General features: G+C 38.8%; 1 protein-coding gene across 4 annotated transcripts in view; it reads left to right on the top strand.

Annotated features, from left to right (window-relative positions):
- The window catches only part of MAP9 (microtubule associated protein 9), a 52921-nt gene that overhangs the window by 1858 nt on the left and 27623 nt on the right, over positions 1 to 23440 (top strand). For 3 of the 4 annotated variants that reach the window (XM_021101279.1, XM_021101277.1, XM_021101278.1), the window contains 3 exons: positions 267 to 351; positions 1842 to 2153; positions 21613 to 21842. In XM_021101279.1, the coding sequence (XP_020956938.1) occupies positions 267 to 351; positions 1842 to 2153; positions 21613 to 21842 (627 nt within the window). Of the gene's footprint in view, positions 1 to 266; positions 352 to 1841; positions 2154 to 21334; positions 21526 to 21612; positions 21843 to 23440 lie in introns of those variants that run through there. The other variant, XM_021101280.1, reaches the window with a different exon arrangement.

The following is a 23440-nucleotide window of genomic DNA, read 5'->3' as shown; positions in this document are numbered from 1 at the left end:
CTAAATTGAGTCCCTCGATTAGTTTAGTTGATATTGTGTGTCTTCTTTAACTGTAAGCTCCATGAACTGAGGGATAATGTCTGTGGATGTTCTGCATTGAGTCTGAGGGGTGGGGTGCATGGTATAATGCAGGCTTTCAGTGAATAGTTGTTAGATGAATGAAATCGAGGTTTTAAAGCAGCTATTAATCAAGTATTTGTTTAAAGAATTCTCAATATGAGACCTCCACATTTGGATAGAAATTGATTCTGATTTTCTCATTTCAGGATGAGCTAATAAAAGCAATTACAGCTCGCTCTGCAAGACAGAGGAGTTACGAATATTCAGATGACTTTGACAGTGATGAGATTGGTATGTGAGAACATGAGAAAGTAACCCGCTTTTCTTTTTGCTTCCTTAGTTACATTTAGTCCAGACCTCCAAACAACAACAAAAAATAATACCTATGAATTCACTGGTTCTAGATCTTCAACATCTTAATGAGTAAAAAGACACTTTTTTTTTTTTTTTCGGCTACACTCTCAGCACATGGAAATTCCTGGACCAATGAGTGAACCCAAGCCACAGCAGCACTTTTAGCTGCTGCAGTTACAGTGCCATGTCCTTAACCTGCTGTGCCAGAAGAAAATTCCAAGACACTCTTAATTTTCAAGAAGTTGTGTGATTGTCCTTGGTTTTTTCTGAATGTGTATATAAAAATAAAAATTAACTGACAGCAGGTTTGCTTGTCTGTTGTAAACCTCATTGGAGATGACAAGTTCATCTTCAAGGTCAACCCTGTGATACCGTACCAGTAAGTTAATTACTAGGGACCATAGTACTGAATTTGGTGTTCATCAGAAGCACTTTTATAATGCTTTTTATAAATCAGATTTTTTTGGCTGTGACAAGGGGATCAGTTTTAAAAACCCAGTATATCTGTACTGTATGATTAATTTGGTTTCCTTTGATTATGTAAAAGCATTAATGTTTTAGCAGTTCCTGTTGTGGCTCAGTGGTAAATGAACCCAACTAGTATCCATGAGGACATGGGTTCAATACCTAGCCTGGATTAAGAATCAGCATTGCTGTGAGCTCTGGTGTAGGTCACAGACACAGTTTAGATCCTACATTGCTTTGGCTGTGTATAGGCCAGCAGCTATAGCTCTGATTCTACCCCTAGTCTGGGAACTTCCATATGCAGTGAGTGTGGCCTTAAAAAAAGACAAAAGACAAAAAAAAAAAACAATTTTATATTTTGGGATAAACATATGAAATTCTAAACTTGAAGTTCAGTGTTTTATGCTTTAATATTCAGTGACTAACTTTCAGTGTTCTCTGTAAAAATGATCAGAACAACAGTTAAATCATTGTTGTATGTTAGGTTAATATTCTTTATTATTCTTATAGTAAAATCTAATACTATGGTGTGGAGGGAATTTTAATTCCAGAATTTTTGTGGAAAAACATAATTAGCAAGTCCTTCCATTTACACACATTGTTAATTTTATATGATGAAGTTTTTGCAAATAAAAGATTTAGAGTCCAAATCTAATTTAAATATCTATGGCTGATTGTTATTTTGAAGAACCTTTGGATGACTTTTCTCAGAGCAAGCGCAGTGCTTGTCATGACACACTGTTTGCACTCCCTAAATATGTTTTGAATAAATTAATGATTTTTTATTTCGTAAATGCCAATAAAAACTGTCTAAGTTAGTTGCTTTTTACAGCTGCAAATCTCTTCACAGTTGTAAATTCATTCTAGTCTTTAAGGTAATCTTTTTGATAAATTTAACCTTCAAAACTTTGAAACATACAATTAAAAACATTCTTTTCTGTTATATCATTCAATTTCCTTAGGTGATTTTTCTGACACCTCAGTAGATGAATATTCAGTTAAGAAAAAAATAAATGATTTTCATATACCAGATGATGAAGAAAAGAATTCTCCAAAACTGTCATTTTTGAAAACCAAGAAATCAAACAATGATGTGAGGAAAGTTGAGCCAAGAGTCTCCATTAAAAACGATAAGGACATGGAACCAAGTGGTGATGGAGAAATGAATGTAAAACTCCTATCTGAATCTCAAAATAAACAACAGGAAATTGACAATGAGAAAATTAAAATGGAAAGTAAACCCAGAATTCGCCCAATCAAAGACACATCTTCAGGTAATTTGTTACTGTCATTGTATTTCTTGAAAATTTGTTTTAAGATAATCACAAATACTTTTGTATAGTGGCTAGTAAATAGAAAAAAAATCAGACTTGGAGTTCCCATTGTGGCTCAGCAGGTTAAGAACCTGACTAGTATCCATGAGGATGTGGGTTCAATCCCTGGCTGCTATCAGTGGGTTAAAGATCTGGCTTTGCCATGAGCTGTGGTGTAGGTTACAGATGAGGCTTGGATGTGGCATTGCTGTGGCTGTGGTGTAGGCTGGCAGCTGCAGTTCCAATTTGACCCCTAGCCTGAGAACTTCCATATGCCGCAGGAGCAGCCCCCCAAAAAAAGAAAAAAGAAGTCAGACTTAACTTTTCAGTTTTACAGATTTAAATCAAAATAATGGACCCATAGAGAAAAGTCATAATTCTGATGTCTAGCTGTACATTCAGTCTTGTGTCTGCTGTTGCGTGATAGGAACCCAGAGTTCTTTTCTCCATCCACAGCCACAGCTCCAAAACTCAGGCCTGTGAACTTCAGTTTTTGAAATCCCCCTTTTTTTTTTGGCCTTGACATGCAGAAGTTCCCAGGCCAGGGATGGAACCTGTGCCACAGTAGTGACAACACCAGGTCCTTAACCTGCTAGGCCACTAAGGAACTTCCCAGAGGAATCCTTTCTAATCCATATCACACTCCATACATTAGGGTTGTAACAGCATTGGGGGTAGTCTTTTAAACAGTCACTTCCATATAACCATTCGCCAGAATATTTGACATTTGTGTATTTGAAGAAGGGGCATTGGTCTTGCTGTCATTGTTTAAGCTCTAGACTTTCCTTAAGAGAAGAGAATCTTCATTTGGCTTCTCCGTTCCCCAGGAAAATCCATCAAAACTTAGTTTTTTGAGGGGACATTCCTAGTGTGACATTACAGTAGTTTCTCCACAATTCTGAGCTCTGGACGCAGCAGAACAGAGATAGAGTGAAGCAGGCACCAGCTGCCGTGACATCCCTTGGGCCATCCTATAGAAACAAAGGCATGGAAGGCTAAAGGGTTTGGGGTCTTCCAGTCTTTTGCTGTTTTATAGAAAAAAAATAGTAGTTTTTGCTAACTTTCACAAATATCTCTTTCCTTTATATCATTGTTAAATACACTACTAGTATTTCATACTTTATGTATTAGGTAGCACTGATATCCTCAGGCAAAACTTTATTTCACATATATATTCGGGACCCACTCCTTTTTCCACTCCCATGATCTCAATCCCATCCACTTTCAAATGGGGAGGAGGTGTGGGCAGGCAGAGATACTAGGGGAAAAGCCTAGTACTTAAATTACTTAAGTGCGAGAAGGGTGGGTGAGGCTTATTCTCCTCATGAAGGGGAGGAAACCTGCCTTTCCCCCCTACAGAGTTGTTTCAAGACTCTACTAAAGTAGGTCTCAAACTATAAAATTCTACAGCAGTATGAGCACAAGGCCTAATGATACAGAATTAACTTGCTTAAATGCACCTCCCCAGTATACTGAAGAGAATCAAAAATGTCAACAAGGGAAATGTCATCAAATGGTAAGTAATCCAATATGTTACCATTTCCCAAAGTACACTCCATAGATTGTTCATTGGTGTTTAGGAGTTGTAGAAATTTTCAACCAGTTTCTTTATGAGAGAAAATTTTGGAGTCATTAGTGAAGAAATATGCACAGTGAGTCTTCAAGAAGGACAGAATAGTCAGTGTTTCCTAGTCCTAGTGGTGTTTAGAAACCCATTTTCATGGATTATATTTTTCCTGATTCTGAAAAGCTTTTCATTAGGTTAATAAAAAATGTGAGCATATTATGGAAGCTAAAAATTAGTCTGATATAGATAGCAGTATGTAATTAGAACTTTATGGTAGATAGTAATCTACCTGCTTAATACCTTTTTAAAAAAAAAAAATCTGTGACAAATTAAAATGAATATAGAAATGCTGTATTTTGACCACAAGATGGCACCAGGATTCCAAATGTGCAATGCTATATACATATTATTTTTTTTATTTTATATACTCTCTTTCTATATACATGTATTATTTTTACAGTGATTTTTCTCTCTATTTTTTTTTTTCCACACGTATGGCATGTAGAAGTTCCCTGGCCAGGGGTAGAACCCGTGCCACAATGATTCAGGTCACTGCTGTGACAATGCCAGATCCTTAACCTGCTTTGCCACAGGAAAGCTCCTGCAATACTAAAATATTTAAAAACTTGTTAACCATTTGTAATTCAGTATATGTAATATAAAAATAATTACCAAAATAGTTAATTATTTACATTTGATTATAAAACAAAACATTTTGATAATATAGAATTTTTTTTTTTCTTTCTGAAAACTTGATAATGTTTCTCGTTTTTTGTTTTTTGTTTTTTGTTTTTTTTTTTAGGGCCACACTCATTGCACATAGAAGTTCTCAGACTAGGGGTCGAATTGGAGCTGCAGCTCCCAGCCTATGCCACAGCCATGGCAACACTGGATCCGAGCCACATCTGCAACCTACACCACAGCTCAGGGCAACGCTGGATCCTTAACCCACTGGGAAAGGCCAGGGATCAAACCTGCGTCCTCATGGATCCTAGTCAGGTTTGTTACCACTGCACCATGACGGGAACTCCTGATAATGCTTCTGGAAGTGGACTTGTAGTATAAAATATATCAGAATCATTATCCCAAGTTTATTCAGGTTGAAGCAAAAAGTTGAGATTAGTACCTGGCATGTAGAATTCATTAAGCATTTGAATGTGTATATGAATGAATGAATGATAGATTCATGAAAGAAGGGATGTGGTTCATGAGCTTAGCTTTATCCTTCTCTAAATTTTTACTTTGTTTTTCTTAAAGAGTTTAGAACTTAGTATTTTTAATGTGGTGAGAAATTGCTCATGTGGACTTAAAGAAAAGGCACAACCTAGGAAGTTCCCTTTGTGACCCAGCTGTAAGGAGCCCAACTAGTATTCATGAGGATGCAGGTTCAATCCCTAGCCTTGCTTAGTGGATTAAGAATCCGGGTGCCATGAGCTCTGCTCAGGGGGTATTGCAGGTCAGCAGCTGCAGAGGCTCATGATTTAATCCATGTAGAAGCCGATGGCAAGTGCCAAACTCCAGTTCACACTGAATATCATTTAATACTTTATAAAAATATTAGAATCTGAAAGTTACCTTTGTTCTTGCTTATCTTCTGTGAAAAGTACACTAACCAAACTCTCACTTTATCAAGTAATGATCACATTGGTAGTGATTGTAGGAAGTAATTTTTATAGGCTATGTTGTTTTATTTTAACATTAAAATGACTAAAGTCATGAGTTTTGGAATCAGTGTGCTCCTGCTTTAATCTCACAAACCAGGGTTTCTGACCATGGGCAGATGACTTATTTGTTCATCATTTTATTTATCTGTAAAGTGGGGACACTCGGGGTTTGAGGCAATTTAAATGAGGTTCATTCATGTATTTGAAGTGCTTAGAGCAATCTTGGCATAAATTAAGCACACTATAAATGCTTTTACTATTCATTTTATTATTCAGCATTTGTTCTTAAGCAGATAATTTTGTTTATCTACACATCTTTATTGTGGGTACAATATATATCACTATTTCAAGTGCCATAATGGAAACTGTGACCTAGCATCAATTCTCCAATACTGTTTTAGTCTGTTTGGGCTGACAAACTGGGTGTTTATTTTATTTTATTTTGATTTGAATGTGTGTTTTTTTATTTAAAAAATTTTTGTTATAGTTGATTTACAATTTTGTCAATTTCCGCCATATAGCAAAGTGACCCATTATACATATATGTACAGTCTACATTCTTTCTCATATTACCTTCTATCATGTCCTGTGACAAGTGATTGGATATAGTTCCCTGTGCTATACAGCAGGACCTCATTACTTATCCATCCTAAATGTAATAGTTCACATCTACCAATACCAAACTTCCAGTACATCCCACACTCTCCCCCTCCCTCTTAGCAACCACAAGTCCATTCTCCATGTCCATGGGTTTGTTTCTGTTCCACAGATAGGTTCATTTGTGCCATATTTTAGATTCCACATATAAGTGATATCATGTGTTACTTGTCTCTCTTTCTGACTTCACTTAGTTTGAGAATCTGTTTGCATGCATGCTGCTGCAAATGGCATTATTTTGTTCTTTTTTATGATAGAGTAGTATTCCATTGTGTGTGTATACCACATCTTTTTAATCCATTCATCTGTCATTAGATTTTAGGTCATTTCCATATCTTGGCTATTATGAATAGTGCTGCATTGAGTGTAGGGGTGCATGTATCTTTTTCAGTGAAAGTTTTATCTGGATATATGCCTAGGAGTGGGAGTGCTGAATCATATGGTATTTCTATATTTAGTTTTCTGGGGAACCTCCATACTGTTTTCCACAGTGGTTGTACCAGTTTACATTCCCACAGTGTAGGAGGGTTCACTTTTCTCCATATCCTCTGCAGCATTTGTTATTATAGACTTATAACCATTCTGGCTGGTTTGAGGTGTTACCTCATTGTAGTTTTGATTTTCATTTCTCTACTAATTAGTGAGATTGAGCATTGTTTCATGTGCCTGTTGGCCATCCATATGTATTCTTTGGAGACATGTCTATGTTTTCTGCCCATTTTGCAATTGTGTTGTTTGGTTTTTTGCTGTTGAGTTGTATAAATTGTTTGCGTATTTTGGAGATTAAGCCCTTATCAGTTGCATCACTCGAAACTGTTTTCTCCCATTCCATAGGTTGTCTTTTTTTTTTTTTTTTATGGTTTCCTTTGCTGTGCAAAAGCTTTTACTTTTGATTATCTCCTATGTGTTTATTTTTGTTTTTATTTCTGTTGCCTTGGGAGACTGACCTAAGGAAACATTGAATGTTTTGCTGTGTCCTCTTCTAGGAGTTTGATCATGTCTTGTTTTATGTTTAAATATTTAAGCCATTTTGAGTTTATTTTTGTACATAGCATGAGGGTATGTTCCAATTTCATTCATTTACATGCAGCTGTCCAATTTTCCCAGCAACACTTGCTGAAAAGACTGCCTTTTACCCATTTTATATTCTTGCCTCTTTTGTTGAAGATTAATTGACCATAGGTATCTAGGTTTATTTCTGGGTTCTCTGTTCTGTTCCATTGGTCTGTATGACTGTTTTGGTACTAGTACCACACTGTCTTGATTACTATAGTTTTGTTACATATCCAATTTCATTTCTGGTGATTGGTCTATTCTTCTTGATTTACTGTTAGTGGGCTGTAAATGTATCTAGAAAAGTGTCCATTTCTCTAGGTTGTCAAATTTGTTGGCATATAGTTGTTTATAGTGTTCTCTTTTTGTGTGTGTGTGTTTATGCAGTATCCCTTGAGGTTTCTCCTTTTTCATTTCTTATTTTATTTGGGTTGTCTCTCTCTCTTCTTGGTGAGTCTGGCCAGAGGTTTGTCAGTTTTATTTACCCTTTCAAAGAACCATTCTTGGTTTTATTGATTTTTTGCTGTTGTTTTTTGCATCTCTGTTTTATTGATAGCCTCTCTGATCTTTATGACTACCTTCCTTTTGCTGACTTTAGGTTTTGTTTGTTCTTTTTCTAATTCTTTTAGGTGGTGGGTTAAGTTGTCAATTTGAGATTTTTCTTCTTTTTTGAGGAAGGCCTGTATCACTATGAATTTCCCTCTAAGCACTGCTTTTGCAGCATCCCATAGATTTTGAGTGGTTGTGTTTTTATAATCATTTGTCTCAAGTTTGTTTGTTTGTTTGTTTTGGCTTTTTATGGCCTCACCCATGGCATTTAGAGGTTCCCAGACTAGGAGTCAAATCAGAGCTGTAGTTTCTGGCCTATACCACATCCACAGCAATGCTGGATCCTTAACCCACGAGTAAGGCCAGGGATCAAACTTGTATCCTCATGGACACTAGTCAGATTTGTTTCTGCTGAGCCCCAACAGGAACTCCTGTCTCAAGGTATTTTTTAATTTTCCTTTTGATTTCCTATTGACCCATTGGGTTTTTTTGTTTGTTTTGTTTTGTTTTTTGGCCTTTTTTGTCTTTTAGGGCCACAGCCGTGACATATGGAGGGTCCCAGGCTAGGGGTCCAATCGGAACTGTAAACACCTGCCTATGCCAGAGCCACAGCAGTGCTGGTTCCAAGCTTTGTCTGCGATCTACACCAAGCTCACAGCAATGCTGAATCCTTAACCCACTGAGTAAGGCCAGCAATCATCATTGACAATAGTCAGGTTCACTAACAACTGGGCCAAGACAGGAACTCCTGTTTCGTTTTTTAATAGTATCTTCTTTAGTCTCCATATAGTCAGTTTTTTTCTCATTTCTTTTCCTATGGTGGGTTTCTTGTTTCATACCATTCTGGTCAAAGAAGATGCTTGAAATAATTTCTATACTCTTAAATTTGTTGAGGTTAGTTTTTTGCCTCAGTATGTGGTCAGTCCTTGAGAGTGTTCCATGTGTACTTGAAAAAAATTAATATTCTGATTTTTTTGGATGTAATGTCCTGTAAATATAAATTGTCTAACTTTTCTCTTGTATCATTTAGGATCTCTGTTGCCTTATTGATTTTCTCTCTAGAGGTTCTGGCACTGATGTGAGAGGGGTGTTAAAAATCTCCTACTATTACTGTATTCCCATCAATTTCTCCTTTTATGTCTGTTAGTATTTGTTGTATATATTTGGGTGTTCCTATATTTAGGGTATGTATATTAACAAGTTCATTATTATCTTCTTGAATGGATGCTTTCATCATTAATTAGTGTCCTTCTTTGTCCTTTTTTTAAATTACTCAATGAATTTATTACACTTATAGTTGTACAATGATCATCACAATCCAATTCTATAGCATTTCCATCCCACAACCCTCACACATCAACCCAGCCCCCGAACTGTCTCCTTAGGAAGCCATTAGATTTTCAAAGTCTGTAAGTCAGTATCTGTTCTACAAAGAAGTTCATTGTGTCCTTTTTTCAGATTCCACATGTCAGTAAAGGCATTTGATGTTGGTGTCTCATTGCCTGACTGACTTTACTTAGCATGATAATTTCTAGGTCCATTCATGTTGCTAAAAATGCTGGTATTTTGTTCCTTTGAATGGCTGAGTAATATTCCATTGTGTATATGTACCACATCTTCTTGATCCACTCCTCTGTCAATGGACATTTAGGTTGTTTCCATGCCTTGGCTATTGTAAATAGTGCTGCAGTGAACATTGGAGTACGTGTGTCTTTTTGAGTCATGGTTTTCTCTGGATGGATTCCCAGGAGTAGGATTGCAGTATCAAATGGTCATTCTAATTTGATCTCCATCTGCGGCATCTCCATCCTGTTTTCCACAGTGGTTGCACCAATTTACAATCCCCCCAACAGTGTACTAGGGTTCCTTTTTCTCCACACCCTCTCCAGCACTTATTGTCTGTAGACTTTTGGATGACGGCCATTCTGGCTGGTGTAAGGTGGTACCTCATCATGGTTTTGATTTGCATTTCTCTAATAATGAGTGATGTTGAACATGTTTTCATGTGTTTTTTGGCCATCCATAGGTCTTCTTTGGAGAATTGTCTGTTTAGATCTTCTGCCCATTTTTGGAGGGGGTTGTTTGTTTTTTTGGTATGGAGCTGCAGAAGTTGTTTATAAATTTTGGAGATTAATCCAATGTCAGTCGATTCACTTGCAAAGATTTTCTCCCATCCTGTGGGTTGTCTTTTTGTGTTGTTTAGGGTTTCCTTTGCTGTGCAGAAACTTTGAAGTGTGATTAGGTCCCATTTGTTTATTTTTGTTTTTGTTGTCAATACTCTGAGAGGTGGATCTGAGAAAACGTTGCTGTCATTTATGTCGGAGAGTGTTTGGACTATGTTTTCCTCTAGGAGTTTTATAGTGTCTGGTCTTATATCTAGGTCTTTAATCCCTTTTGAATTTATTTTTGTGTATGGTGTTAGGGAGTGTTCTCATTTCATTCTTTTCCATGTGTCTGTCCAGTTTTCCCAGCACCACTTATTGAGCAGGCTGTCTTTTTTCTCCATTGTATATTCTTGCCTCCTTTGTCATAGCCTAGTTGGCTGTAGGTGTGTGGGTTTAATTCTGGGCTTTCTCTCCTGTTCCACTGATCTATATTTCTGTCTTTGTGCCAGTACCATAGGGTTTTGATGACTATAGCTATGTAGGATAGTCTGAAATCCAGGAGCCTGATTCCTCCAGCTCCATTTTTCTTTTTCAGGATATCCTTGGCTGTTCTGGGTCTTTTGTGCTTCCAAACAAACTTTAAAATATTTTGTTAGGGTTGTATGAAAAACGTCCGTGGTATTTTGATAGGGATTGCATTGAATCTGTATATTGCCTTAGGTCATATAGTCATTTTGATGATATTGACTCTTCCAGCCCAAGTGCATGATATGTCTTTCCACCTATTTGTGTCATCTTTGATTTCTTTCATCAGTGTTTTATAGCTTTCAGAGTACAGGTCTTTGGTCTCTTTAGGTAGGTTTACTCCTAGGTATTTTATTCTTTTGGATGCAATGGTAAACAGAACTGCTTCCCTGATTTCTCTTTCTGATCTTTCATTGTTAGTGTATAGAAATGCCATTGATTTCTGTGTATTAATTTTTATCCTGTGACTTTGCCAAATTCATGAATGAGCACTAATGGTTTTCTGGTAGCTTCTTTAGGATTCTGTAGGTATAGTATCATGTCATCTGCAAATAGTGATAGTTTTACTTCTTCTTTTCCAATTTGGATTCTGTTTCTTTTTCCTCTCTGATTTCTGTGGCTAGGATTTCTAAAACTGTGTTGAAAAGTAGTGGCAAGAGTGACATCCTTGTCTTGTTTCTCATCTCAGCGGGAATTCTTTCAGGTTTTCACCATTGAAAATGATGTTAGCTGTGGGTTTGTCATATATGGTCTTTGTTATGTTGAAGTAGGTTCCCTTTGTGCCCAATTTCTGAAGATTTTTATCAGAAATGGGTGTTGGATTTTGTCAAAGGTTTTTTCTGCATCTATTGAGAGGATCATATGATCATACAGTTTTTATTCTTCAGTTTGTTAATGTGGTATATCACACTGATAGATTTTCAGATATTGAAGAACCCTTGCATCCCTGGGATAAATCCCACTTGATCATGATGTACAATCTTTTTAATGCATTGTTGGATGCGGTTTGCTAGTATTTTGTTGAGGATTTTTGCATCAATGTTCATCAGTGAAATTGGCCTATAATTTTTCTTTTCCATAAGGATAGGTGTTAGCTGTTCTCTAAATGTTTGATAGAATTTGCCTATGAAGCCATCTGGTCCTGGACTTTTGTTTGTTGGAAGTTTTTTAATCACAGTTTCAATCTCAGTATTTGTGATTGGTTCATTCATCTTTTCTATCTCATCTTGGTTTTGTCTTGGAAAATTGTACCTTTCTAAGAATTTGTCCATTTTTTCTGGGTTTTCCATTTTATTGGCATATAGTTGATATAGTAGTCTCTTATGATCCTTTGTATTTCTGTGATGTCTGTTGTTACTTCTCCTTTTTCATTTCTAATTTGATTGATTTCAGTCCTCTCTCCTTTTTTCTTGATAAGTCTGGCTAAGGGTTTATCAATTTTGTAGATCTTTTCAAAGAACAAGCTTTTTGTTTCATTGATCTTTTCTTCATTTCTATTTCATTGATTTCTGCTCTGATCTTCATGATTTCTTTCCTTCTACTACCTTTAGGTCTTGTCTGTTCTTCTCTCTCGAGCTGCTTTAGATGTGACGTTAGGTTGTTTATTTGAGCTTGTTCTTGTTTCCTGAGGTGGGCTTGTATTGCTATAAACTTTCCTCTTAGAATGGCTTTTGCTGCATTCCACAGGTTTTGGAGTGTCGTATCTTTGTTGTCATTTGCTTCTAGGTATTTTTTAATTTCCTCTTTGATTTCTTCAGTGATCCATTGGTTGTTTAGTAGCATGTGGTTGAGTCTCCACGTGTTAGTGTTTTTTTGCAGTTTTTTTCCTTGTTGATTTCGTCATTTAGCATTGTGGTCAGAAAAGATACTTGATATGATTTCAGTTTTCTTAAGGTTACCGAGGTTGGATTTGTAGCCCAGGATGTGATCAATCTTAGAGAATGTTCCATGTGCACTTGAGAAGAATGTGTATTCTGTTGCTTTTGGATGAAATGTCCTATAAATATCTTTTAAGTCAGTGTGGTCTAATGCATCATTCAGGGCCTGTGTTTCCTTGTTGATTTTCTGTCTGGATGATCTGTCCATTGCTGTAGGTGGGGTGTTCAAGTCCCCCACTATGATTGTGTTATTGTCGATTTGTCCTTTTAAAGTTGTTAGCAGTTCCCTTATATATTGTGGTGAATCTATGTTGGGTGTGTAGATATTTGAAATTGTTATATCTTCTTCTTGGTTTGGTCCTTTGATCATTAGGTAGTGACCTTCCTTGTCCATTAAGACATTCTTCATTTTAAAGTCTATTCTGTCTGAATGAGTATTTCAACTCCAGCTTTCTTTTGAGTCTCGTTTGCATAAAATATTTTCTTTCATCCTCTCACTTTCAATTTGTATGTGTTCCTAGAAGTGATGTAGGTTTTGTTTTTGTATCCATTCAGCCAGTCTATGTCTTTTGGTTGGGGCATATAGTCCATTGACATTGAAGGTAATTATCAATATGTATGTTCTTACTGCCATTTTATTCATTGTTTTGGATTTGTTTTCATTGCTCTTTTTTCTTACCTTCTCTTGTTCTCTCCTCTTGTGGTTTGATGACTATCTTTAGTGTTGTATTTGAGTTTATTTTTCTTATTTGTGTGTGTATCAAGTGTAGATTTTTGGTTTGCAGTTATTCTGAAGTTTTGATATGAGTCTATATGTATATGAGATTGTTCTAAGTTGTTGGTCTCTTAATTGCAAGTTCATCTCCAGGGTCCTGCATTTGTATCCACCTCTTCTCATGAGTTCTGATTTTGGTGGCATAATTGTGCATGGATGATTTCGTATCCTACTGTATATATATATATATATACCTTTAGTGGTGAGCCTTGTCATTTGTTGTATTTTGTTTCCTGTTGCAGGCTTTTCTTTTCTGTCTAGAGAAGTTCCTTTAGTATTTGTTGTAAAGCTAGTTTAGTGTTGCTGAATTCTCTTGGTTTTTGCTTATTTGTGAAGCTTTTCATTTCTCCTTCAAATGTGAATGAGTGCCTTGCTGGGTAAAGTAATCTTGGTTGGAGGTTTTTTCCTTTCATCACATTAAGTATATCATGCCACTTCCTTCTGGCCTGCAGAGTTTCTGCTGAAAAATCTGATAACCTTATCGGGGTTCCCTTGTATGTTATTTGTTTCTTTTCCCTAGCTGCTTTCAAGATTTTCTCTTTTAATTTTGGTCAGTTTGATTAATATATGTCTCGGTGTATTCCTCCTTGGGTTTATCTTGTATGGTACTCCTGGATTGTGCTTCCTGGATTTGAGTGAGTGGTTCCTTTCCCATGTTAGGGAAGTTTTCAGTTGTTATTTCTTGGAATATTTTTTCTGTCCCCTTCTCTCTCTCTTCTCCTTCTGGCACCCCTATAATATGGATGTTGGTGCATTTAATGTTGTCCCAGAGTTCTCTGAGACTCTTTTCATTTCTTTTCAATCTCTTTTCTCTTTTCTGTTCTGCATCCGTAATTTCTACTTATCTGTCCTCCACCTCACTTGTTCGTTCTTCTGCCTCCTATATTCTTCTGTTGGCTGTTTCTAATGAGTTTTTTGTTTCAGTTATTTTATTTTGCATCTCTTCTTGTTTAAGTTTTTTATCTTGTCCCTCTTTGCTCAGTGTTTCCTGTAAGTTATCCATCTTTGCCTCCAGTTTATTTCCAATGTCTTGCATCATCTTTAGCATCAACAGTCTGAAGTCTTTTTCCTGGAGGCTGAGAATCTCCTGATCACTTAGCTGTTTTTCTGGGATTTTTCTTTCTCCCTCATCTGAGTTCTAGTTCTCTGTCTTTTCATCTTGATAGGTTTTTGGTATGGTAGCTTTTTACAGATAATAGAGTTGTAATCTCTCTTAATTCTGGTGTCTGCCCCCCTTGTGACTGAATTTGGTACAGGGGCTTGCTGTAGGCTTCCTGATGTGAGGGGCTGATGCCTGCCCACTGGTAGGTGGCCTGGTTCCTATCCCTCTGGACGGTGGGGCTTTGTCTCTGAGTGAGATTAGAGGCAGCTGTGTGCCTGGGGGATCTTTAGGCCACCTATTTACTGATGGGTGGGGATATAATCCCACCTGGATTGCTCTTTGGCCTGAGGCTTCTCAGTGCTGATGGGTGGGACCAGATTTTCCCAATATGGCCACCTCCAGAGAAAGGCATGCTGCTGAATATTCCCAAGAGCTTTGCTTTCAATGCCCTTCCCCTACCATAAGATGCATTCACCCTTGTTTTCCCAGGAGGTCCTCCAAGAACTACAGTCAGGTTTGACCCAGATTCCCATGAAGACTTTGCTTTGCCCTGGATCCCAGTACATGTGAACATCTGTGTGTACCTTTTAAGAATAGGGTCTCAGTTTCCCCCAGTCCAGTGGAGCTTCTGCTCACAAGCCCCACTGGCCTTCAATGCCAGATGCTCCAGGGGCTCCTTCTCCCAGTGCCAGATCCCCAGACATGGGAGTTTGATGTGGGGCTCAGAACTCTCACTCCTGTAGGTGAGTCTCTGTGAACCAGTTAGTTTCATTTGTGGGGCTTCCACCTGGGAGGTATGAGGTTGTTTATATCACGTAATCGCCCCTCCTACCTCTTGATGTGGCCTCCTCTTTGTCTTCTGGAGTTGGATATCTTTTAATTTTTTTTTTTTTTTTGTCTTTTTGCCACATCTTAGGCCGCTCCTGCGTCATTTGGTGATTCCCAGGCTGGAGTAGGATATCTTTTTGAAAGTTTCTGGTTGATTTTGGTGAAGATTGCTCAGACTTTAGTTGTGAATTTTGTTGTTTTTAGGAGAGAAGTTGAGCTCCAGTCCTTCTATTCCCGCCATCCTGATCCTATCTCTCCTCCTTTGTCTTTCTTTATGACTTTTTTTTTTGTCTTTATGTGTTTTCAGGGCCTCACCCTTGACATATGGGGTCAAATCGGAGCTGTAGCTACCAGCCTATGCCACTGCCACAGCAACATTGGATCTGAGCTGCATCTGCGACCTGCACCACAGCTCACAGCAGCACCAGATCCTTAACCTACTGAGCAAGGCCAGGGATCAAACCCACAACCTCATGGTTTATAGTTGGGTTCGTTAACCACTGAGACATGGTGGGAACTCCTAAAGTCTATTTTGTCTGATATGAGTATTACAATACCTGCTTTCTTGTCTTTTCCATTTGCGTGAAATATTTTTTTCCATCCTCTCACTTTCAGTTTATGTGTCCTTTCCCCTAATGTGAGTGAGTTTCTGGTAGGCAGCATATTTCAGGCTCTTTTTTTTTTTTTTTTTATCCAATTTGCCACTCTGTGTCTTTTTATTGGAGCATTCAGTTCATTGACATTTAAAGTAATTATTAGTAAATATGTATTTATTGCCATTTTAAACCTTGTTTTCCAGTTGATTTTATGTTTCTCCTTTGTCCTTTCTTTTTTTTTTTTGTTTGAATTATTTACTTTTATTTTATTCTTGTGTCCTCTTTTTTTTAGTTTTTGTGAATGTATTATTTGGTTTTGATTTGTGGTTGTTCTGGTCTTCAAATATGTTAACCCCTTCCAATATCTGCATGCTTTAGCCTGATAGTCATAGGCTCAATCACATTCTTAAAAAAAAAGAAAAAAAAAAGCAAGATTTTCTTACTTTCTCCACATTTTATGATTTTGATGTCCTTTTTCCATCTTCATATTCATCCTTTTGCTGCTCCTTGTGTTTATCATCACATTTATAATTTTTTTCCTTTCAATCTGTATACCTGCTTATTTAAGTGATTACTTTCCAATTGTGATTTCCTCCATTCTATTTCTTCTTACTTCTTTCCAATTTTGAAGAGATCTTTCAGTATTTCTTTTAGGATGGGTTTAGTATTTATGTATTCTTTTAGTTTTTCTTTGTTGGAGAAATTCCTTATTTCTCCACCTATTTTAAATGATATTCTTGCTGGATAGAGTATTCTAGGCTACAGATTTTTCCCTTTTAGAACTTTGAGTACGTTTTGCCACTCTCTTCTGGCCTGTAGTGTTTCAGTAGAGAAATCAGCTGATAGCCTCTGGGGTTTCCTTGTAATTAAGTCTTTGTTTTTCTCTTGTTGCCTGTAGAATCATTTCCTTATCTTACTTTTGCCATTGTTGTTATGGTGTGTCTTTAATTGCCCCTGTTTGGGTTCAACTTGTTTGGAGCCCCTGTTTTTCCTGTATCTTGATATCTGTTTCCTTAAGATTTGGTGGTTTTCAGCTGTAATTTCTTCAAATATGTTTTCAATCCCCTTTTCTTTTTTTTCTTCTTTTGGAATCCCTGTTATGCATAGTTTGTCCCACTCTATATTATCTAATAGAACTCTTATATTTCTTTCTTTCTTTTTTTTTTTTAACTTGGTTTTCTGTCTGTGTTCCTGCCTGGGTGATTTCCATTATTCTATCTTCCAAGTCACTGATTTCATTCCTCTGCATTATTCATTCTGCTCTTCAATGCCTTTAACTTAGGTTGCATCTCTGCAAATGAGTTTTCTAATTTTTCTTGGCTCCTCATATTTTCTAGTTCCTTTCTAAAGTAATCTGTGTTACTGTTTATATCTGCTCTTAATTCCTTCACATTCACCCTTAATTCCTTGAGTATTTTCACTATTTCCTTTTTGAACTTGGTGTCTGTTAGACTGTAGAGGTCTATTTTATTGTTTGCTCCTTCAGGGGAATTCTCCTGTTCTTTTAACTGGGAATGTTTCCTGAGCTTCTTCATTTTCCTTATATTTTTCTTATTTTGTGAGTTTAAGGAAAACAACTAATGTAATTTTGGAGGGCTATTTATATGTGAGAGCACCCCTGAGTAGTTTGTGAGGGCTTACTAATTTTTTTTTTTCCCCCTAGCATGAGGGCTGCTTTTGGTTTGGATGCTTACTGTCTCTTTCTTCAGTGTGTGCAGGGTGTTTTCCCCTTGATAGGGGGTATGCAGATGTGTAGCCTGCATGCTTCCAGGGAGATTGAGGCAATGAGAAGAGCCTGTAGCCAGTGCCTGGTTTCTGGGCCTTTGACAGTGGCAAGGACCTGTGAGGAAGCAGCACAGTTTACTCCTGGTTGCAGGGCCCTGGGATGTTGCAGTGGCCCTTAGGCAGGTGTAGATAGTGCCCAAAGCCTTTGACTTGGCAACAGCAGGGTGTGTGCATTCCTAGGGGAGTGTGAGAAACAATGGGTGGTGCTTGGTTGTAGTCTCCTCCTCTGCCGCTCCCCAGATACCCCTGAGGTGATTGGGGCCTCAGGTCATGCCTGTTCACAGACCCCTAATGGTGGTGGGCCATGCCCATCTCTGGAATTTGAAATGGCTGTGGCAGTTTGCTCCCACCACCTGTAGCCCATGGAAGAAGCTCTCTACCACCCATAACCCATGCAAGAGGCCCTCTGCCACCCCAGAGCCCACTTGTGCACAGAGAAAAATATTCCAGTGGTGGTCTTGCCCCTCCTCCTCTCACTGTCCCCAGCAATGGTGCCTTGCTTCTCCCGAGGGCCCAGGCTTCCTCCCACACTCTTCTGTGGCATTCTGTGCCCTGCCTATAGCATACTGCTCCCCAGTTCCTCAGGCTGTCTCCACATAGCCAACCCTAGTCCTCTGTCTGGAACCAACTTCCAAAGTCTGAGTCTCAGAGCCCAGCCCCCTCTGGAATGTCGGCCTGTGGTGTCCAGGGGAGGTGGTACCAATGGTCTGTGTAGCTCTTTCTCTACTTTGCCTTCCTCAGTCTGGCTACTGCACTTTTTTCTGAGGCTTGTGGTTTCCTCTTCATCTCAGCTGATCTCCCCATCAGTTAGGTGGCCTCCCAGAGTGTGGAATCCTTTCCTCTTTCACAGCTCCCTCTCAGGAGTGCAGGTCCCATCCTGATTCCTTTTATTTCCTCATCTCTTTCTCTCTCTCTCTCTCTTTTTTTTCCCCCCTTTTGTTCTACCCGGTTATGTGGAGGGTTTCTTGCCCCTTCTGGAAGGTTAAGGTCTTCTGCCAGTGCTCAGTAGATATTCTGTGTGAATCATTCTACATGTATATGTTGGTGGTGGTGGTTTTTCTTTTCTTTTCTTTTTTTTTTCTTTTTTTAATGTGTTTGTGGGAGAAGGTGAGTGCCATGTCTTACTCTGGCCTCTTGATCCCTTCTCCCAAACTGGGTGTGTATAACCAACAGAAACCTGTTTCTCCTGGTTCTGGTGGCTGAAAGTCTGAGATTATAGTGCTCACGTGGTCAGGTATGGCTGTCTCCTGGCAGATTTCTCATTGTATCTTTCTTGGTGGAAGGGGCAAGAGAGCTCTATAAAACATCTTTTTTAGGGCACTAATACCGTTCATGAAGGTTTTACCCTCATGACCTAATTTTCTCCCAAGGGCCCCACTTCCTAACACTGTCAGCTTTGGGATTAAGATTTCAGCATAACTGTTGAAAGGGGGTGGAAACACAAACCTTCAGACCATAACAAAGACTTTATAGTTTAGTCAGGAAGTGTATAAAAGGAACAATAAGAACACAGGACAATGGGCACCTAAATTGACCTGAGGGCATCAGGGAAGTCTTTCTGGAGGAGAAAGTGTTCATAGGAATAACTGACAGATAATAGCGCCCATAATGAGGACTCTCAGTTGCCAGTGATCCAGTTCAGATGTCAGTGGAAAGAGGAATTTATCACCATATGGATGATGTCACGTGGATGTCAGGAGGCCTTGCTTTAGATGTAAGTGTAGAGAATCAGTACAGGATTATGTAATCAGGATTCTTGCTCTTTACTGTGCTCTCCCTAACCCTCATCATCTCTTCCACCACTGTCCCTGCCCCTGTTACTCCAGCCCTTGGTCCTCATTTGGTCTCTCTGTCTCAGTCAACTCTTCACTCAGCAGTGGGTGAAGCCACTAGCAGTCTCCAAATCTCATCCTTGTGGCTCCATGGCCTAAAGGCATAGAGCTGGCATATCCACCAGCTCTAAGTAGAAAAATGACCTCCTGATTACTTGCCATGGGCATGTGGAAAGGAAGTTTCTGTGATACGCTGGGCAGGAAGGAGGAGTTGCATCATTGGCCCATCTTTCTCACTGAGATACGGAGATGTTGTTTAATCTACCAAAATCACACAGTGATAGAGGGGGAGAGGCTACCTAAAGAGAAAATGGGAGTGATGGACAAACCAAAACAGGACATGTCTATGCAGTTGTTAATAGTAGCTGAGCACTTTCCATGTGTCAGGCTCTGTGTGGTATACTTTGTGCATATTATCTCACTCAAGCCTCTATTAGCACCTTTGCATTTCTCAACTGATTCTTTCAGTGGGAAAAGAGGTGTGTGTGGCAGTGATCCAATTTGTCTGTTTACAATGCTAATAAGTGTTAGAATAAGATTCACATATGAAATATCTGAAATAAGACAAACCCACACTGAGAGTGGGTAGAATGCTGGTTGTGAAGGGCTATCTATGGGCAGGGGAAAATGGGAGTTGCTGTTCATCAGGCACAAAGTTTCATTTCTATAAGATGTATAAGTTCTAGAGATCCTCTGTATGCCTTGTGTGTTTAGTCCACAACATCTACTCTGAACTTAAAAATTTGTTAAGAGATAGATTGGTTAAGCGTCCTTACTGCAATAAAACAAAAATAACTCAATGCTTCTTTTCAGGCATTTACAATATTCTTAAACCTAGGCTCCAAAGATAGATAAGCATTGCTCAGAGGAAGCAAGAAGTAGACATCTTATGCAGAGGTATCGTTTGGGTAAAGGCCCGGTGGCAGGAGGGATCTGTCACAGCTCAGAAGGACAATCAGCCTAGCATTTCAGGACAGCCTACTAAGTGTGGGTGCCAGTGACAAGGCAGCATGGGTAGCAAGGGACAAGACTGTGAAACCTGTTATATTGTTCAGAGGCAATGAAGTTTTTATTCTGAAGATCTGGATACATGGGAAAGTGTTGAAGAACTTTGTGGAGAGGGGCGACATGACCTGTTGTGTGTCTTCTAAATATCATAAAGGCAATCATGGAGGCGAGAGTGGATGAGGAGCTGATGGAGGGCCTGTAGAAAGTGGGATACATGAGAAAAGTATATCATGTAGATTCAGTAGTGTGATTCTTTGGTTGTAGAGGGAGGCATCTAGGATGACTCTTGCATTTGGGATTCAATGTTTGACTAGTTTAGGACATAGCTAAAAGCGGCAATGACACATTTATAGTGGTTCCAGTTAAGTAGGATATAGAATTTTCTAGCAGGATTTATGAGCCCACTTATAGATAAAAAGGAGAAAAAATTTTAAAAAAAGGAGAAAGGTGTTAATTAGCTCAGTTTTGAAGTTTTGTCACAAGAATACGTTGGTAGGTCAATGGAGAAATGGATCCGTATAACAAGTAAAAATTAAGGAAAAGTTCATGTAAAAACTGTCTTATCATGTTTCGGAGGCTGGAAGTAGACCAGCATTAAACTGTTGTTTGAAACTTGGAAGTAATGGAAATAGTAACTGGGGAATTGTAATAGCAGGTGAAGTGCTAGGAACCTGTCTAGTTTTCCATCTACCTTCCAAGGACATTTGGCTCTTCTACTCCCTGCCCCAACATCATCTTCATACTTGTGATAGCACTTAGCTTGGTCTTATAATTCTGTCTGTTTAGAATCATTTCCCTTCCCGAGCTCTCAAGCCCTTGGACAGGGCCATTCCCAGTAATTTGGATTCTGAGGTCCAGTAATGTGAGGGCCTGGTGGCAGATGCTCAATAAATGTTTAATGGATGAATTGCTTTATTTTATAAAGGCTGAAACTGAGGCATAGTTTTGTTTGTTTAAGAGAATTTTTAGGAGTTCCTGTTGTGGCACAGTGGTAATGAACCTGACTAGTAACCATAAAGATGCAAGTTCGGTCCCTGGCCTTGATCATTGGGTTAAGGATCTGATGTGGCCATGAGCAGATCACAGGCACGGCTCAGATCTCATGTGGCTGTGGCGTAGGCCGGCAGCTGCAGCTTGGATTTGACCACTAACCTGGAAACTTCATGTGCTGCAGATATGGCCCTAAAAAGCAAAAAAAAAAAAAAAAAAAAAAAAAAAAAATACTGTGTGAGTTGATAAAGTGAGGCATTAACTACTCACAAAACTGAAGTATACTAGTTCCAGATATGTATATTTTTTAATATTGCTTATGAACTATCATGTATTTGTACTTTCTAGAGCTTTGTGTAGGGAAGGGTCTGGACTTCTTCTGGACTCTCTGGGACTGCAAACCATGGTGCGTGGGCACAGGTATGAAGAGTGGTAGCACTTGGGTTTTAGGAGAAGCCATGATAATTTTTTTATACACTCACCTTTAAACATTGTATTTTTCTGCAGGAAATAACAACAGCCTTGAAGCAGACAACCACTTTGAGCCTTCGCCTCGGCCACGGAGCATGCTGAAAAAGCATAACCACAGGGAGGGGAAAGATGGGCAAGGAGAAGATAAGGAAACTGCCCTCCATGAAGAATTAGAGGTGCTTTCTGCACCTCCATACCTCTCAAGGCCAAATGGTAGACAATCAGAAGCTGAGAACAATGCAGTCTCTGAAAATGTTGATACTGAGGTTAGCACTACCGCAGAATTGTGTTTCGTTTTCTTCTTCTTTTTTTTTTTTTTCAGGGCCACACCCGCGGCATATGGAGGTTCCCAGGCTAGGGGTCGAATCAGAGCTGCAGCTGCTGGTCTACACCACAGCCACAGCAACTTGGGATCTGAGCCACGTCTGCACCCTACACCACAGCTCATGGCAACGCTGGATCCTTAACCCACTGAATGAGGCCAGGGATCAAACCCATGTCCTCATGGATATTAGGTTAATTACTGCTGAGCCATGACAGGAACTCCTGAATTGTATTTTGAATCCAGGTTTTTGCATCTGATTATGAGAAAGAATATTTGCCTTCTTGCATGTGTGTGTATGTTTTACATGTTTTCTTCATCACTCGATAGGGAAATAATTTTAAGTTTTTAAATAAATTCTATTGGGTCTGAAACTCAATTGTATGACAACAAAGGCATAGCATTACTTTACGTACTTCTAAGAAAGAAGAAAACTCCTGATTAAGCTCTAATACACCGGTTGTTAGAAGATGCATCGAATTTTAGAGAAAGTAAAATGTAGGGAAAAAATGTTGCCCATTTGAATCTATGTAACGCTTGAATTGCAAGAATTTTTATTTACATATCTTTGAATTGTAGAATGTATGGCTAAAGATAATATGGACAGTGTCATTTTATTCATTTGATTTTATTCACTCAGCAAATGTGTATTGAATGTTCATGGCACTATCCTTTATTTTGGGAGATAGGCCAGAGTGGCAGTAGATGCGATCCTTCAGGATTTCATCAGGAAATTGACTGTGTATTATCGTTGGGGAAGAGCACTCCGCCCCCCTGTATTTCCATCTCACTATGATTAGAGAACTTCCACCTCACACTTCAGAAGTGCTAAGTATGGGAAGAACATCCTCCTCCATAATCTCCTTGAGCAGATCAGAGACAAGGAGCTAGGCTTCTTTCTTCTCCTGACTCCTCTGTGGTTCTGATCCAAGGATCTGCTCCCAGGGAGGTGGTGCCACAGAGGCCAGAGGAACCCCTTTGTGTCACGATTAAATAAATGGATGAACTTCTTAATTCAGACCAGAATCGTGAGCACTGTTGCTGATTCCGGTTCTGTCCTGTGGGTCAGCATTATCGGTAAAGCTGGCTATTTGCTATAAATCTCTGTGACTGCAATGTGCTATGTCCTAGTTCATTCTGAAAATCGGGAGAAGAAACAAGGATGTTAGTAAAAACAAGTAATTATTTTATATTTAATAAAATTAGCTGGCCAAGTAGATACTATGTTAGTTCATTGTAGCTGCCATAACAAATTGCCACAAACTACCTGTGTTAGAACAACAGAGGTGTATTCTCTCAGTTCTCTGGGTCAGATGTCCAAAACCCGGTGTAGACAGGTCCACATTTCCTCTGAAGTCTCCAGGGAAAAACCCTTCCTTGCAGCTATGTCACTCCAATCCCTGCTTCTGTTATGACATTGCCTCCTTCCCTGGGTCCCTGTGTCTCGCCTCACTTTTCTCTAAAAAAGACACCATTCATTTGATTTAGGGTCTACTCTAATCTAGTATGTTCTCATTTTAACTAAGTCCATCTGCAAACACT

Source organism: Sus scrofa, chromosome 8, assembly GCF_000003025.6.
Source record: "Sus scrofa isolate TJ Tabasco breed Duroc chromosome 8, Sscrofa11.1, whole genome shotgun sequence".
Taxonomy (NCBI): domain Eukaryota; kingdom Metazoa; phylum Chordata; class Mammalia; order Artiodactyla; family Suidae; genus Sus; species Sus scrofa.
This window is presented reverse-complemented; position numbering and strand designations above follow the sequence as displayed.